Source organism: Seriola dumerili, unplaced genomic scaffold (genome assembly GCF_002260705.1).
Source record: "Seriola dumerili isolate Sdu_G_001 unplaced genomic scaffold, Sdu_1.0 BDQW01001995.1, whole genome shotgun sequence".
NCBI classification, from domain to species: domain Eukaryota; kingdom Metazoa; phylum Chordata; class Actinopteri; order Carangiformes; family Carangidae; genus Seriola; species Seriola dumerili.
Window position 1 is genome coordinate 468,690 of NW_019176250.1, and position 17,693 is coordinate 486,382.

The 17,693-nt window shown below is 41.4% G+C and overlaps 1 protein-coding gene across 4 annotated transcripts in view; it reads left to right on the forward strand.

The window, feature by feature from the left end:
- The window catches only part of schip1 (schwannomin interacting protein 1), a 42,580-nt gene extending 25,200 nt beyond the window's left edge, over positions 1–17,380 (forward strand). For all 4 annotated transcript variants that reach the window (XM_022768976.1, XM_022768975.1, XM_022768979.1 and 1 more), the window contains 6 exons: positions 5,702–5,820; positions 7,406–7,523; positions 8,209–8,406; positions 13,144–13,267; positions 13,996–14,089; positions 16,489–17,380. In XM_022768976.1, the coding sequence (XP_022624697.1) occupies positions 5,702–5,820; positions 7,406–7,523; positions 8,209–8,406; positions 13,144–13,267; positions 13,996–14,089; positions 16,489–16,540 (705 nt within the window). In that variant the 3' untranslated portion in view covers positions 16,541–17,380. The remainder of the gene's footprint in view (positions 1–5,701; positions 5,821–7,405; positions 7,524–8,208; positions 8,407–13,143; positions 13,268–13,995; positions 14,090–16,488) is intronic.
- Positions 17,381–17,693: the final 313 nt, after the last annotated feature.

Sequence of the window (17,693 nt, forward strand, 5' to 3'; positions counted from 1 at the left end):
CCACCATAACCCTCCCCCACTTCTTTTATCACCACACACACACACACACACACACACACACACACACACACACACACACACACACACACACACACACACACACACACACACACACACACACATATACAACCCTCTACCACTTGCTGAGTTGTTCTCTTCCAGTCTGAGTGACAGGCGCAGCCTTGCACTGACCTGTGGCTGAACTCTATGGGGGTCAGAGGTCAGGTCCCTTATCTGGGATGGAATGTTGCACTGCCTAGACAGACGGGTCTCAGATAGCACGAGAGGACAAGACCATCTTACACACAGAGACATTTTTAGCCTGCAAAGATAGGATGTAGACTTGGGTTAGGGTTAGGGTAAGGGGTAGTGTGTATACTTTAAGGAAAGGTAGAACATTTTATGAAATACACTTATTTGCTGATAAAATTGACTCCACTTGCATCCAAAAGCCAGCAACCCACAACCATCTTCCTGGAGTCTTGTCTTCACTTTGAGGTTGGAGCAGCTTACTGAAGTTGCCCCTAGGAAGTGAATTACAGAGCCAAGAAATAGTTCTGCACCTAACCCACCAGAAAGCCACCAAAATGTTGTTTTTACACTTGAGTTTTTGTACAGTTTAACCATACAAGGACTCAGTGAGAGGTGCTGGTTGGCAGATTTGTTACCACTGAACATACCCAGACTAGATGTTTCCCCTGGATTCCAGTCTTTACGCAAAGCTAAACTCACCTGCTGCTGGGTGTAGCTGTCAAGCAAACAGACAAGAGAGTGGTATAAATGTTCTGTCAGCAAGAAAACAAATACAAGTATCTCCCAAAATGTTGATCTTTATACTGACTTTAGATTATACTTTAAGAAATATGTGCAGGTGCTGTTTTAGTTAAATCTAGGAATGCAAGAACATCTGTTTGAACTGTAAAGCTATACAGCACAGTCAAAATACACATGCACACACACACACACGCGCGCGCGCACACACACACACACACACAGAAGACACAGTGACCTTGTATCTGTTTGTAGAGCTGTAGCTCAGCAGCAGCTCACTGTCAGGCCTTGAAAACATATCAGAGTGAAGCTGTCCCTGTCTGGCTTCTCTACACCACAACACACAGATTGCCAAAACACACCAACACACACACTTAGCACAACCGTACCTCTATGAAAAGCTCTCTGAACTGCAGTTTTTCTAAGCACATTTAATCTTATGCAGGTGCACTGTAATGTCATGCTTTCACTCTTGCTATTCTTTAAAAGAAAGGTAGCCTGTGCTCACAAGACCTGGTATTTGTGTATATGTGTGTGTGTGCGTGTGTGTGCCTGTATGTGAACAGTGGGTTCTTGTCTCCAACCAGGGACTGAGGTCGGCCGGTGAAAAGCCTCCATTGTGCAGAACAAGGGAGAGCACTTAGTGAGAAATCGAGGGAAAGAGAAGAAAAGGGAAATAAATATTAATAAATGAAGGGGTGATATATTTTAAAGTACCTTTCCTTTTAGCATATTTTTTTTAGAATTTAGATACAGTAGGATGGCTAAAAAAAAAAGGAGCCTGAAATCAGAGAAAAGCAAAAGGATAGAAAAAACTGTAGGCATGCGGAGATACACACACATTTATACACATCTTAGATCTTAACCACTTAACAATTTCAGGCCACAAGAGCCAGCAATTTGGGGAAGGGAGAGGGAGGATGCTGTTTGTTAGCATAGATAATTAAATTCTTCTCCCTCCTCTAATATAGATTTTCAAGGAAGATTTGAGGGCTCAGAACAAGCACCCTGTTGTCCATTGCCAAGGCTAAATCACCCTCTAGGCCTGTGGAGATGAATGGTTGTAGTGCAGAGTGGAGGAGAAAATGTCTTTGTCAATGAGGGTTTTTCAGCAGAGGAAATTGCTTGGTGAATTTAAGGAAAAACACAAATTAGCCCGATTGTGTTCCTCCCAGTCTAATTTGGACCGTCTCTCTTGCTTTTCTTTCTCTCTCTCTCTACTATCTCTTCTCCCTTTCCCACAGTGCTAATATAATTGACCCGGCAATTTCCACGTCATAATCATGTGGAAACAGGCAGTCAGATAATGTTCCATCTCAGGACTTTATAAGATTTTATATGAAGCTCCAATGGGAAAATGATCCAGTAAAGTGCACAAAAGGTTACGATAACATCTTATTCATGATGATTTGAGTGAGTGAGCCAATCAAAAGAGCAGAAAGTCTGTGTGTTTCCAGACAATGAGATGACAGGTTTACATTTAATTTGCCCAAAACTAAAACTGAAACTGAAACTATGACAGAATTTGATTGTCTCCTTTCTTCATTTAAAGAGGCTCTAAAAGTTCATCTACTTATATCTTACTCCGATGAAGGATTTAAATTTTGGAGACTGATATGATAGCACATAAAATTTGAAAGGATAAGAAGATAAGGTAGAAGGTGCGGGTGTAGGTGATAAAAAAAGAAGTGTGTAAAAAAGAAAAGAGAGCCAGGGGCATGTGTTTACTACTCATCTCGCACCTTCACCTCTCAGTGGCGTATCCCACACCTTGGTAAATAGTTTATGGGGCTGCCATGATGACACACACAGCCCAACCAGACACAAACACACACAATCACACAACACAAACATGCTGTAAAACAGATGATGTTTATACAAAAACAGGAAGTTGTGTTGTCAGGCAGGTGTGAGATGCAGAGATTGTGTCCTATGTGCTAATCCAGCTGCTATTTAGCAAGTATTTAGTTTCTGTCATTTTTCAAGTAAAAATGCCAAACCTTTACTTGAGCGAAACGAGACATTTAAACATGTCATCTCGGGAAGATAAACTGGTTTCTGACATTTTATAGACTAAATAATTAATCAATGAATTGGGAAAATAATCATCAGATTAATCGATAACGAAAATAATCCTGTTTGCAGCCCTGGTGTGATCAACCAATTACCAGTATTTCACCCTGACTTTCTTACAGCTCACATTATGTGAAGAGGTAGAACAAGAAAATTAAAATTCATATCTAGCACTTTGTTAAAACATTGCTCTTATGACTGCGTGTCACCAGCAGCTTTGTGCAGAAGTGTATATAGTTATATAATTCACAAATATAATCCAAAAATAGTTATACATCAGGTTGTCCTTGAGGGCTGATGAGCTTACCAGTGGCAGTGTGTGAAGTGTTTTTCATTTTAAATCATTGCAGAAGCATATGCTCTGTGTCCTGCCTCATATATTTCAACAACTGATCACTGAACATAAAATGCAAAATGCACCACCTGTCTGATACTGTTTATGGCCTAGTTTTAACTGCTTCTGTAATGGCAGTAGAAAAACTTTTTACATTTTTGATTGGGTTTGTTAAACTGTTGACACTTCCAGACTGCTGATGACAAGTTATGATCACTGGCTGAAGACCTAACCCTCATTATCTCCAAGTCAGCCCGAGTTAAATTACCAGAGATTAAACCAGTGTGCATGTACACTTTACATCAGCACACAGCCCTCTAGCAGGGAGTATGTGTGTGGTCATGCAGACTGTTTTGAAAGTGAGCTGTAAAGTTTGCGCAGATGCTGATGCTGCTTGATTACCCTGTATTCTCATACAACATGTTTTCTGACCCATCCTCTCTGTGTCAAAGCTCCCTCCCACCTGCACCTCAGCATTGCCCTCATTTTTTTTATTTTTTCCCAACCCTCACCACATGAGGGGAGAAAACGGTTAACAATGCTCAGTGAACCCACTGCTTTTGGTTTTCATTTTGCTCGAAGCCGCTGTTCAGTGCAGTAACTTGACTGACAGTGTGTCAGCTGTGTTGTAGTCAGGCGTGTATGAGTGATATGCGTGTACATAAATGCATTTGACCTGCGCTGTACCACACATGCTGCTGTTGTGCCTTTGCAGCAGCGGATTGAAACTCTCAAGTGTGTTCATCTTGACTCCCCGGGCTATCTTTCAAACACACACACACACACACACACACACACAGAGGAGCAGTGCCAGGTCCACTCCTCTACGTGCCCGTGTGTGTGCTGGAAGCGCCAAGTGCGTCTTGCGAGCTCTTGTGTGGAGTGGGATTATGTTAATTTGTACTTGGTGTAGGCACTCTCACCAAACGCCTGCTCACAATTGTCAAGAGACACTGACAGAAAGAGAGGAAAGGAGGGAGCGAGTAGGGAGTTGAAAAAATGAGTGGGAGAGAGGTAAAGGTGTGAGTGATTTGGAGAGGGAAGAATAGAGTGAACTGCAGAGAGATAGCTTGATGGAAGGAGCCATAGAGGCCTGAGGCTGAAGGAAAGAAGTGGGGATGGAAGAAAATTAACAGAATTGGGGATAGTGAGGAAAAGAGAGAAAGAAAAATGACTGGTGAGACTGAATCAGGTGGATAAGGAAAGCATGGGAATGTGAGCAACAGTCACAGATCAGAAAGGTGGAAGATTTGTAGAGAAATAAGTGGAATGGGATGGAGGTTTCACTTCAAGCCAATGCCACTGGCATCTCTTTTAAACCACCTTCTCACTGTGATTCTACTCTTCTTTTTCTTTTCTTTTTTTTGGCATTTTACTTTTATTTAACAGTGAAATTAGAGAAACAGATCAGAAATATGCAGCAGAGGGAGGGGGAGTGAGGGAAATGAGGTTGCATGGCATGTGTCCTAACCTTTAAGCATTCAGACACTTCTTTTAAGCTTATTTAAACCTTCATAACTAAAATGAACCAGTGGTTTCTTCCAAGGTGTCGCAAGATAACCTTAGAGATCGCAAAATGGTTAACAAGTTAAGAAAGAAGTAGGAAAAACATTTTGATACATACAGTGATGGTTATTTCTTTTGGTTTGGTGATGAATAATATAGAAGTGCCCAATAACCAAACCAGCATGAATTCAAAAAGCTCTAATGCTCGTGTGCAACAGTAGCATGTGCAAAAAGTTGCTTCCCATTTGATCAGAAACAGTCAGAGTCACTCATCAGTTGTTTGCACCTCAGTTGGACCTGGACCAGTGTTTACCTGCCATGAGCACAGACAAGTCGTCCTGTGGGGATTGCTGTGTGTGTGAGCATGTGTGAAGTGCTGCCAAAGCTGAGGCTGCGCTCAGTTAGGAATTCACGATTGGGATGAGGCCAAGTGAGAGTCACTCTGGAATTGTTTAAAGTTGGTTATTCTTGCAGATTTAAGCATGTATGAAATGGCTATTACTGTTTTGTCTCTTGGGTTTCCCACATGTTGAACTTAATCCTGTGTGAGAAGACCTACTTGGTGTATGTTCTCTGAGAAAACAGCAACACCTGCTGGTGAATATTGGTATTGTCAGCTTGTAATGATCCTTACTTAGGTATTTCACACATTTTTTTTCACATCACTCCGTATCAGAGCTTGTTAAGATAACACTGAACCTCTCACTGCAAATTAAGAGGAGGTTGCTGCTATTAATATACTTGCACTCGTGATTTGGACAGACAGAGAGTACTCAGGGTAACAGCGTTTCTATTTGTGCATTCAGCCAGTCATGTGGGGGACAAGGGTGTTAGGATGATCCAGCATGCCAGGAAACTATATATAAGTACTTGGGTTTAAAGCACCAAGTATATTTGAGGAAGACACCTAATCGTTACCAGCCTGACCCTGACATCTGAACTCATTGTGCAACTACAACATTAATCATCAAACACATGACAAAAAAGTAACCTAATTTTGTTAATCTCCTGTTGTAGGCCCAAAAGAATGAGAGGGAGTCAATCAGGCAGAAATTGGCCCTGGGCAGTTTCTTTGATGATGGTCCAGGCATCTACACCAGTTGCAGCAAGAGTGGCAAACCCAGCCTGTCCTCACGGTAAGACCTCTGACTTCAGTCATATTACTTCTTTTTTAACCAATAAACATGTGACTTGCATTGGGAAAACACAAGTTGTGGGTTTACTAGTACTTTTTGTGGTCCCATAGTTCTCTGAAGAAGGGTTTACTGAGAGGTTATCCTACTCAAAGATGAAACCAGTACTGATATGTCAATAGACCATACATTTCCGCTGTATGTGCGAAGGTTAAAAAAAGAAAAACAGGACATAGGGTATGAATCTAAAAGTCCTGATTTACAGTCATGGCTACCTTTAAAGAAAGAGCAGACATGGAGGAAGAGAGAATGACAGGAAGCAGACAGGATTTGTGCAGTGCGAGGGAGCCACACGTAATCAGCCCTTGTGACTTCCCAAATTTGCACTCAGGCTGCTACCACCTCCTACACTGTACCTTACTGGAACTAAATGTTCTCAAAACACTTCTTGTGATTTGAACCACGTGAATTTTGCTGCAGCAAATTGATGACTGATTGTGATGCTTAATGCCTCATTGATCATTACAAGGAAATATTCAAATGACAGTTCTGTGTGAAAATATGATATGTTTTTCTGAGACAGTAAGTCATATTAAAGTCGGATAATCCTGGATTTATGAGGTGGATCCTGTTATCAATATTTCAGTTTTAATTTTGGATTCATTTTTATATACATCTCATATGTTTGTTTTTTTAAATAATTGTGACCAAGCTATGTGCTGAGTGGGACATCAGTCTCGCTGTTGGACAAACTAAGAGATGGAAGCACTATTCCTAATTTACCTCAAACATATCTTTGGCATTTCTGTCCATTTCTTTCTACTTATTAACTGACATATTCACCAGTACTAATGTATCTGCACTGTACACTTTATGATATCATCAAAGTTAGTGGCCTCTATTATCTATTAAATTCAAGTTACAGGGTGCTTTTTGATGCTGCTTCACGCAGGGGGGAAAAAAAACAACAACAACGATCGAAACACTCAGGTCCTGTTTTAATTGGAAGTGATTGGATCTATACTGTGTAATCAATCAGCCCTGTTTGTAATTACTGTATTGAATAAGCAGATTATTGATCCACAGTGGGCTGAATCTACACCTAGTGATACTCTGCTCCTCTGTGGCACAAAAACACCCCCACCGGTCTCAGGCAGATTGGAGCAGACCTACCGGAGGCAGCCTGGATCGATCCATATTGGAGACAAGAGGGGAGATGATTAAAAACACAAGCCCTCTTTAATTCCATCTTCAGCTGGTTCTTTTCTCTAGTGATGAGAGCATATTGTTTCTGTTAGGATTTTCTTTGCTTTTTTCTCTTTTTTTGTACTTATTTCTCTCTAAGTATGCATATTCACAATGCTCTCAATCCTTTATTTAGACAAAGTACTTTATTGAACTCACCGTACATCATTTGTATTAGCAGCAGTGCTGATGACATTGTTGTCTGTTTTGGGCCTGGTCCGAGTCAATTACTGCAAAAGCAGCTAATGTTGAACTGGCTTGACCCTTATCTGCATTTATGTTAATATTAACTTGTCTCCCTCTGTTTCAACCACTCTCTATCTCTATCTGTCTCTCCCTGTAGGCTGCAGAGCGGGATGAACCTACAAATTTGTTTTGTCAATGACAGCGGCAGCGACAAGGACAGTGATGCAGATGACAGCAAGACAGAGACCAGTCTGGACACACCTCTGTCCCCCATGGTACACACTGATGCCCAAGGCTGCACTCCGAGGCTCATGCAGAGTTATTATAGTATTTCTCCAGAATGAAAGATATGCACTTAAATCTTGAAAACGCAACAAAATGTGTCACGATTTAAAGGATTGACGGTGTAAAGATCTGATCAGTGTAAAAGTGAGAGCAGTGAAAAGGGTGAGATATTCACTTTGAATCAGAAAGGTAGCTGGTGGATTTGATGCTTTATGAATGTCTTTTCTCAAGTTTTCTGGCCTGTTAACCAATTCACGGGCAGCAAATGAGAGGTGAATTGGAATACGCTCACCAAGGCCACGGATGACTGGTCACATTAACCTCCTGTCAGCCTGAGACACATTTAACAGAAACAGAGGGAGAAAGAGAGAATTATCATCTCTTTACATGTTCATCCTCGCTAACTCTGACATCCCAGCTGATGTACAATGAAGTTCTTGTCAGTGTGTAAAATCTACATACGAAAAAAAGACCAAGAATACATTAATCCTCTTACCAGGTTTTTCTTATCTTTTCCTCTTTTCCTCTTACCTCATTCTCACCCCCTTTCTCTTACCTTTACTATACTTTTTTTCCCCCTTGTTTCTTATTCCATTCACTTTCTCCTTCATATTTTATTCCATCTTGCCATACTTGTCATTTCTCCCACTTCCTGCTACCACCTCCTCCCTGCAGTCCAAGCAGAGTTCGTCTTACTCGGACAGGGACACCACAGAGGACGACTCGGAGTCTCTGGAGGACATGGACTTCCTGAGTCGGCAGAAGAAGCTGCAGGCGGAGGCGAAGCTTGCCCTGGCGATGGCCAAGCCCATGGCCAAGATGCAGGTGGAAGTGGAGAAACAGAATCGTAAAAAATCACCAGTGGCCGACCTGGTCAGTACCAGAAATCTGATTCTGCCTTGACTGTTAAAGACAACTTCACAAAAAATAGCAAACACTTGGCCATTTTTTTTAAATCACTGCCATGTTCTTTGAGTTTAGCATGCAAATATAAAACACCAAGAGATTTATGGATATTGAAAATGTTTAAGAGGAAAAGGATGAAGTATATTTGCTGCTTTCAGATTTAGTTTCTACTTATTTGTTTTTAATTTACCTACTAAGCAGCTCAGTATTTTTATATTAACAAAGGATCATTTGAAAGGGGTGACTCATTGTGCTGAGAATTATTGCTAGACTCTGTGGTTCACTTCAGCTTTATAGCACGGAAAAAACTCCAGCACCAAACGGCCCACAGACAAAATGAGTGATTAGCTGATGAAGAAAGTGGAACATCTGGAAAAAACAAGATATTTTTCTCTGGAATTGGTGGAAAGGAGTGGGATTATTGGCCTGATGTTCACCTAGTTGCCAGAAACATCACTCCATATGAACACTAATGTTGCTCCCTATCTGCTGGATGTATAAAGCAACGACTTGCTAACAAGTTTTCCATTTTAATTAAAAGGTGATAATGTTAGTGTTGTGTTGACAGCTCGTTTCCCCTGCCCCCAAGTGGCCAAGAAATCATTGCAGACTTAAAACCATCATCATCAACAAGGCCTACATAGTTTTACAGACTGTCAATATGCATGTTACAACCACCAATGTTCTCAACAGCTCAAGTTCCGTTTTGCTCTTAGGCCACTGTTCAGAGGTGTATACTATCTGCTAATAGCAAAAACTTCTTTACTCTGATCAGTTATTTCAGTGTTTTCTGTATCAACCATAAACTATATCGTTTTTCATGGAGTGTAGGCACTGTGACATCATCAGCCTAGTTAATGCAACTGACCAATCAGCTGGCACAACTGATATTTATTAATCTTTGTTTCCTCTACCTGCTCCTGATGATAGTTTTAACTCCTTATGCTAATAATGTAGGAAGAAGGTTTTGAAATTAGCCCCTGAGATTTTAACTGAAATGACAAATACTTTACAGCAGTGATGAGGCAGCTGACACAGCTTACACTGGACTGCAAGAAACGTTTTTGTTACTTCCTTTTTATGGTATTGGAACAAAATGTCAGACATATGTCAACATGTCATGCAGCATCACATGTTTTACTATTGCATACATATATATTGCCCTTTTACAAAGGGTCCATCCATTGATCCATTAGTCCATCATATGTCAGAACAGATGTGAGGGTTGATTTTCAGTGAGATATGAGTATTGAAGAGTTTAACAGGTCAAATATATGTTATGATGATGTCACAGGAAGCCTCCCCCACCCCTCCTCTTCCCCTGCCCCTGCTTAGAGGAAGGAAGGTGATGACGACCCTGCTCATCATTATTTCATAAATTTTTATCTGCCTCACTGCCTCTTCCAGAGCACACACACCAACACCCCCACACTGTGAGACTTACACACACTCTATTTCCACCCGGAGTTGCAGGCAGAGCCACTTTACTTATTCAGAGAGGAGAAGGGCAGCTCGACCGGGTCCATCTATAATTCATACACCGGAAAGCATTGACTTCAGTGTTTAGGGATGTAGCAGTGCTCAGCAGTCAGAAGACATCACTGTCACATCCAGGCCAAACACACAGTGAATATTAAGATGTATTAAAGCTACAGCCACCTTCGATGTCCACAACACCAGAGATCTATTTAACTGCAGACATAACATACTAAATACTTCCCTGCAACAGTTATTCCTAACCAGGGCTATATCTGCAGTTGCCATGGGGATAAGTGGAAAGAGTGTGGAGTAGCTCAACTAATTTGGAAAAAAATCTGCTTGAAAAAATACACCCCTCCCAATATTATTAGAAATTGGTGCGTTGATTATCTTTAGTAGATTTACTGTCACATAACAATTAAGCTCCCAGCTATGACAGGCTGAAGGCACAGTGCACACCTGCCATCAACTGTAAAGCCGCGTGTTAGAGTACATTAAAACTTGATAGCTGGCAAGTGAGAAGTCTAAATAATTAGCTTAAAGTGATGGATAAATTATTGATATAAACATAGAAATTTAAATAATTAGGTAAAAGTAATGGAAATAATTACCTAAAACTTTGGATTGACAGGAGGAATAGTTAGCTGAAAATGGATAATAGTGGGCTAACAGTGATAGATGATTAGTTTGAATAATTAGCCAAAAGTAATACAGTTTACAGTTAATGAACAATTGAAACAGATAGCTGAAAGTAATGGATAAACAGTTCAAATAATTTGCTCTAAGTCATGGATAACTGGTTGAAAGGTCCCTCATGATAAACACTGACATTTCAGTTTCAGGAAAAAAAGATTGTAACAATCCAATTTATGTCATATTTCTAAACATCCACTTTAAAATCAGCTGAGATGAACACATTTGGAGTGTGTCAGTGAAGAGTTGGGGGGATTACACCAGACAAAAAATGTTAGGAACTCTGCTGCTGTTGTCACACTGCTGCCAGTTAGTTTAACTCCCAAGTTCCAACTAAACTGTTTTGTCCTATCTGCTTGTGAAGGGCAAATAATGGGACTTTAGCCAGCACAGTTAGCCTGTATTCCAGTGTCTGTGTGTGGGAGTGTGGGTTTTCCTAAATATGTACAAACAGAATCACTGAGAGAAAGCGAGAAATTCAGAGAGAGAAAAGAAATTAGGGGGAAAGATTAAGATTCTATGGTAAAATCTTGATTCTCTCTTTTCACTTCATTCAGAGAGGAGTGTAGTTCCTCAGTCTGATAACAAGTCATATCAGGAGGTTGGTTTGCCCGTATTGAGCATTTGTAACTAGTAGTATGATCAGTCTACCACAGAAACTCACTGTGGTCAGTCGACTTGCATGTTGAGTCAGGCCTAACACAACTCTACAACCTTTCCCGACACCCACTCACGTTGTCATTGACATCATATTTCTCACTATGTCACTCCTGAGTCATCAGCTTTTACCCATCTAGACACATGAAACTGAAACTGACACATGGCAGCCTCATATACAGTTGCATCAGTGCCAATGTGAAAGTGAAAGAGGGGTGAGAAACTAGAGGGGAGGAGGCAGCCAGATGCCCATGCATGCAAACACCTACAGCACACATTTCCTCACCTACTGTTTGTCAAGACTGGAGATGAAAGTAGGAGGGAAAGAGGAAATAAGTGTTGGAGGGAAAGAGAAAGAATGTAGACTGGTTATATGGGAGTGTTGGCGGAGGGAGAGTCTGGTAAACAAATAGTTGATTATCTGCCTGTGTGTGCTTTCTTTGGGTGCACACAGGCACATGCTTTATGTAATTGTGTTGCATGTGGTGGCTATACTCTGAGTTTGACTGTGTTTGACATGGAGCCACCGCTGGCGGCAATGGGACACATACTCATGACGACATACACAAAGCGAACAGAAGCACTGGAAAACATGGAATTCAGTTTTAAAAGCCTTGTATATTAAAGGTAATATTGAAAAATAAAAGGTACTGTTTGGAGCCATATTTGCTCAGGGGCTGATTAATACAGTAATTGGCACAACTACAACTCCAAAAACTTCCAAGGCACCGCAATTATATGGAAGCTTTTCATTTTCACTCATAGGGAAATCATGCGTAATTTCTCACCCTTTATTGTCACTTCACCTTTGTCTGTGATTACATAACCGATGTTTTCACAACTGTGGATGGGTGGGATTTTGTGATAAATAGTAAAATACGAGGGAATCTAAAGACTTTCAGTGAAAAGAGAGATCATATTTCAAAAGTAAGAAGAGATAAGAAGTCAAATTTACCATGTTACCATGTTAGTGCATTCTAACGTACATAGAGGGGTAAAAACACTTTGAATAACGGCAGTATCACTGGTGACCTCTTCTCACTGAGTTCATCTGCTGTTTATTTGTGTAAAACACTGTAAACCAGTTTGTGACCACAGCAGCACCTACTTGAAATCCCCCAACTTTACAGTCTCCCTACGCAGGGTGCTGACCTCCTAAAAGAAAAAGAGATATTCCCTTTTGTTTCATCAAGGGCTTTATGAGAAGAAACAAAGAGACTGGAGAGAGATTGTTTCTCACACAAAAAGCAACTAATGAAAACGTAAACAATCACTTCAAATCAGGCAGCAGATTGAAGTCGGATTGTCATTCAGTCAAAACATCTGACTCTTTCAGTTACTAATTTGATTTTTTCTGCTGATAATTCATGCAGTTGTGGCTTTTGACCATATTTCAGCAGATTTAGAACTACATCTGGCAATTACATCCATCACCAATAACATGTTCATTATTCTTTTTCCGCGAATAGATTGTTTAGTATAAAGTGATTAAGTGATAAATTGAAAAAAATGTCATTTCTTACAGAGGGGAAATCAGAACCACCTCACATTTGAGAATGTGGCACCAGTGAATGTTTGGCACTTTTGCTTGATAAATGATTTAAAAATTAATTGTTCAAAATGAATTTTTCTGTCAGTCCATCAGTGTTTTAGAGAAAATCACTGACTAATTGTTCAAGAACTCCATCACTGCCAGTATTTGTGCCTAATGCAGTGAAATACATTTCTGAATTCATTTTGATTCTTATTCATTTAACAATATATCCATGGATTTTAGATTATAATAGGTTTCCTTGTTTTCATCCATCCAGGTCTCAACCCCCTGTGAGAGAAAACAGTGTGTCTGATGTGTGATTGCTCTATGTTTTTTGGCAGCTTCCACACATGCCTCACATCAGCGAGTGTCTAATGAAAAGAAGCCTGAAGCCCACCGACTTGAGAGACATGACGCTGGGTCAGCTCCAGGTTATAGTCAATGACCTGCACTCCCAGATTGAGAGTGAGTTGACCACACACACACACACACACACACACACACACACACACACACACACACAGTGCAGTAGACACACACAGTCACTGACCTCTACTTTCAATTGCAGAAATGAGCAAGACAGCACATGGGGAAAAACATGCACATGCATACTGACCCCTACCATTTTAAGTGGATGTGAAAGTACTTTTATATATGTTAGTCAGTTCAAAGAACTGTACCAGTTAACAGCTTCCCCTGAGCATTTACTGTTACTGCACTGTACACATCATTGATCCTGGTACTCTGTGATGAATAATCTCTCATTTTACATAAAGCAGCTACAAAAATCCCCATGAGTCCAAAATGATGAGCTAGTTTTTACTTACAAAAGAGACTTTCCCCTCAAAATCTCTTTTGTTAGTGATCTATATTTTCTGGCAAAGATGAGGGAACAATAGCTGAAGCATGTGATGTGAAAAGAACCACAACCACTGATGTGTGGTCTGACTGTCAATACTCATCATGCTTTCGATGGCTTTGTGAGGTTATTTTATGAATCCATCGTGGGAGATTTCCGCCTGTCACACACAGTATTTCATGTGGATTTAATGTCCATCAATTGATGAGCTCACAAAAGAATATGTGTTATGGTTCTGTGAATGTGATGGGGACAAATTCCTACTCTGTCATAATGATACATCTGTAGTCTGACATCATTTTTATATGATTTGTCATATTTTCTACCACTCCAGGTCTGAATGAGGAACTTGTACAGTTGCTGCTGATCCGAGATGAGCTACACATGGAGCAAGATGCCATGCTGGTTGACATAGAGGACCTCACCAGGTGATGAGGCAATTCATGAGGAACTTATTTTCAGCATTTACCACTATTATTTCACTCATCTATCAGAGAGTACTTGACAAAACGGTATAGAATAAAGTTGAAAATAGTCTAGATTTTTGTTATTGTCAAGAAATCTAATGTAAAAGACCAAAGTCAACATTGCATTAGTCCATCTCTCAACACTTTCACTCTCTTACTCTTTCTGTGTCTCTCAACCTCAAGCCCATTAGTTCCTACTGAATATGTAAATATTTAAACATAAGTACCAAATATATAGCTTAGATTTTTTTAAGGCTAAGTGATTTCATAAAACAGTTGGAGACAGTAGTTTTTAAAAGAGTACTTCACTGATTTAGGATTGCACAATTTTCAGACTATAAAAAAATGTAAGTAGGATGGTTAGCTCACTTCTTTCTAACTCCACGCCCCAGAATTTCTTCCATTTTAAAACTTGGCATCGACCCACTGCCCCCTCTGGTTCTCCTTGAGGGAGAAGACCAGTCCTCTGGGTCAGGATGTGCTGGCACACGCATGGCCGAGAAGCCTACTTTATGTTCAGTTCCTCTGATATTGCCCACACTTCAGAGAGTGCTCCAAGAGGGCCAAAGACTTCTGCTGGTGGCCCCCTTCTGGCCAGCGAGGACGGGGTTCCCCCTGCTGTGCAGGCTCTGCCATGGCTCGCTGTGGCGCCTCCCCGACAGAATGGATCTCCTATCCCAGTTAGGGGGTCAGATTTGGCATCCCAATCCTTGCCTCCTCCAACTGTGCATTTGGCCACTGGAGGGCCCGAGCCACTGCTGAACGCTTGCGTTGAGGCAGTCAGAAAGACTATTGACAGCGCCAGAGCACCTTCCACCTGTTTACAATATGATAACAGGTGGAAACTTTTTTCACATTGGTGTGTAGGTTGTGGCGAGGACCCGGTGCATTGCACCGTACCTATCATTTTGGAGTTTCTCCAGTCCCTCCTAGATGAGGGCCGTTCTCCCTCTACATTGAGAGTATATGTGGCTGCTATTTCATGCCGGCACGCTCGGGTCGACAATAATACGGTGGGGAGCAACAGTCTAGTGTCCCTTTAAGAGGGGCTCGGAGGGTGTGTCCCCCAAGTCCTCCAAGAGCTCCAGTCTGGGACATGCCCCTGGTGTTGGATGCTTTATGCTCGCCTCCTTTTGAGCTCTTGACAGGGGTGGAGCTGAAGTGGGTGTCCGTTAAGACGTTCCTCCTTGCCATTTCCTCAGCCAAGCACGTCAGTGACCTGCACGCTCTGTCAGTGAGTGAATCATGTCTGAGGTGGAACCCAGATGGCTCGAGTGTCACTTTATGGCCGAATACGGCATTTCTCCCTAAGGTGCTGTCACACCTCAACCAGCCTATTCAGTTGGCACAGTTTGATCCCCCATCAGGGGAAGGGGAGAGGTCGAGGTTGCTATGCCCAGTGAGGGCACATTCTCTAGGTTCTACCAGGTGAATGTCGCCACCCCACATCCTCTGGGCGTGGTACTTCTGCCAAGTTCCTCTGCGCGTATGCCGTAAGGTATGTACTTGGGATTCCTCGGTACTAGTCATCCAGTGCTTGAAGCACCGCCTCTGGCTGTCAGGAAGGATGAAATAGAACGAGAGTTACGAATGTAATTACGGTTCTATGAATTTCTGGATGACCGCCAGAGTGTTCAGTCACTCAGAATCCTCGTGAGCTCGCGAGAAGGTTTGGTAGGAACTGATTCCCTGATGACACCGGAAGATATACCCTCTCTCGAGTCATCTGGGGTCACAGGTGACTTTGTTGATATTGAATACTCGACCTGCAAGACGGAAGATCCAGTGCTTGAAGCACCGCCTCTGGTGGTCATCCAGGATTCATAGAACCGTAGTTAAATTCCTAACTCTCGTTTTCAGCCCCTGCCGACGCTGGCCAAAGTGACATCACATGATGTGCTTTTCAGGTTTCAAGGAGCTTCCTCTGGAGCCACAAAGGCCTTACAACTTAACTAAGTACATTTGCAGTAGTATATGCAGTAGTATTCCCTCATGCCTGATGTGTAAAATCAGTTCCCCTTTAACATACATCACTTAAACATTAGTAAATAGTGTTTGGCTATTTTCAGCTGCAGATGTGGACCAGTGATCACTTAAGGCAGCGGGAAGATGGTTTTAGGACTAACTCAAAATAAAGTAGTGTCCATGTTCGTGGTAATAAAGAAATATATCACCCAGTACAAAAGTGTGACTCACTTGTGTTTTTAAAAGTTTCTAGGCAACACTGGTGGTCTATAGCACAAAGGAGGAATTAGCTCCAGCAAACTAGCTACACAGACAAAAGTTGTTAGTTGGATCAGTTCAGTGTTGGTTTTGGTTTGGTTTTTTAAATGACCCTATTTTCACTTTCTGTTTTCCAGGCATGCTGAGAGCCAGCAGAAACATTTGGCTGAGAGGACCCTATCCAAATAAAATGCCCGTCTCCTGCTCCACCCTGCTCCCCTCTGCCAAGCTTAGCCCCTGTTCCAAACCAGACTTTTCCCCTCTGGCCATTCCACCTCTGCCCCGAGTTGATCCAAATCCCGCCCGCTTGTCCCAAGTATTTTTCTCCTCGCTGCTCCCTTGTCTCTCCCTTGTCTACCTTCCTGTCCAACCCACTGACTCCAGTAGCAGCAGCAGCACAGAAGAAGGCCACTCTCTGTCATTTGCTTCTGTGGTTTTCTCCCAGCGCTAAGGACGGAGGAGCACTTCCTGCTTCGTGGGAGAAGAGGATTGTGTGTTGTCATGGATTCTGTCCCCAGCTTCCTGTGCAGTGATCGGCCTTGCTTCGCTATTGTTTCTTTTTAACTTTCTACATTCGCCACTAAATTATAACTGTTCAAATGCAAAAATTGTGGGAAAAAATAAAATAATAGTGAAAACTTTAGTAGAAAGTCATTCATGAGAAAAAAAAGAAACAACATTGTATAAAAAATGATGGAAAACTAACTTCTTCAGACCATTTTAAGTTGGACAGTAATTTTAAAGTATTTCAAAGTCGACCTGTTTTTATTCTGCACAAATGGTAGTTTTCAACTGAGAAATGTTTATTTGAAGGTGCTAAAAGAGTGTAAAGGAAACATGCCTGCCTTGTAGTGGAGTCGTAGCTTTTGGTAATACGTTCACTCTAATTGCTCTTCAACATTTTGTGAATGTTGATTTTCTGACACGAGTCATTTTAAATGAATAAGTGTGTTAATATCGTTTTCATCCTATTGTATTCAGAAACTTTATTTGAGGAAAGAAATGTTTATGTACAGATATGTAAAATAAAGAATAAACTTTGTTTCATATATGTTGGTTTGTTGTGCAGTATGTTGAATTTTTACAGCTGCATTTTGCTGCATATCCGCTGGACGAATTTGTCCATTCAAATGAGCTTCCTCTTTCTAATGAACTTAGGAAGTCTAATCACTGTTCACAACTGCAGCGAGAGAACAAGACATCATCACATTACACATAGTATGACTCAACACACTCTGTTGCGGTCTTGCCTCATCATGACACTGGTTGTCTCTCACTCACTCATCTGTGCTTGGTTCACTGCTCTTAAAGTGACACTATATTAACTGGGCAACCCCTCTAA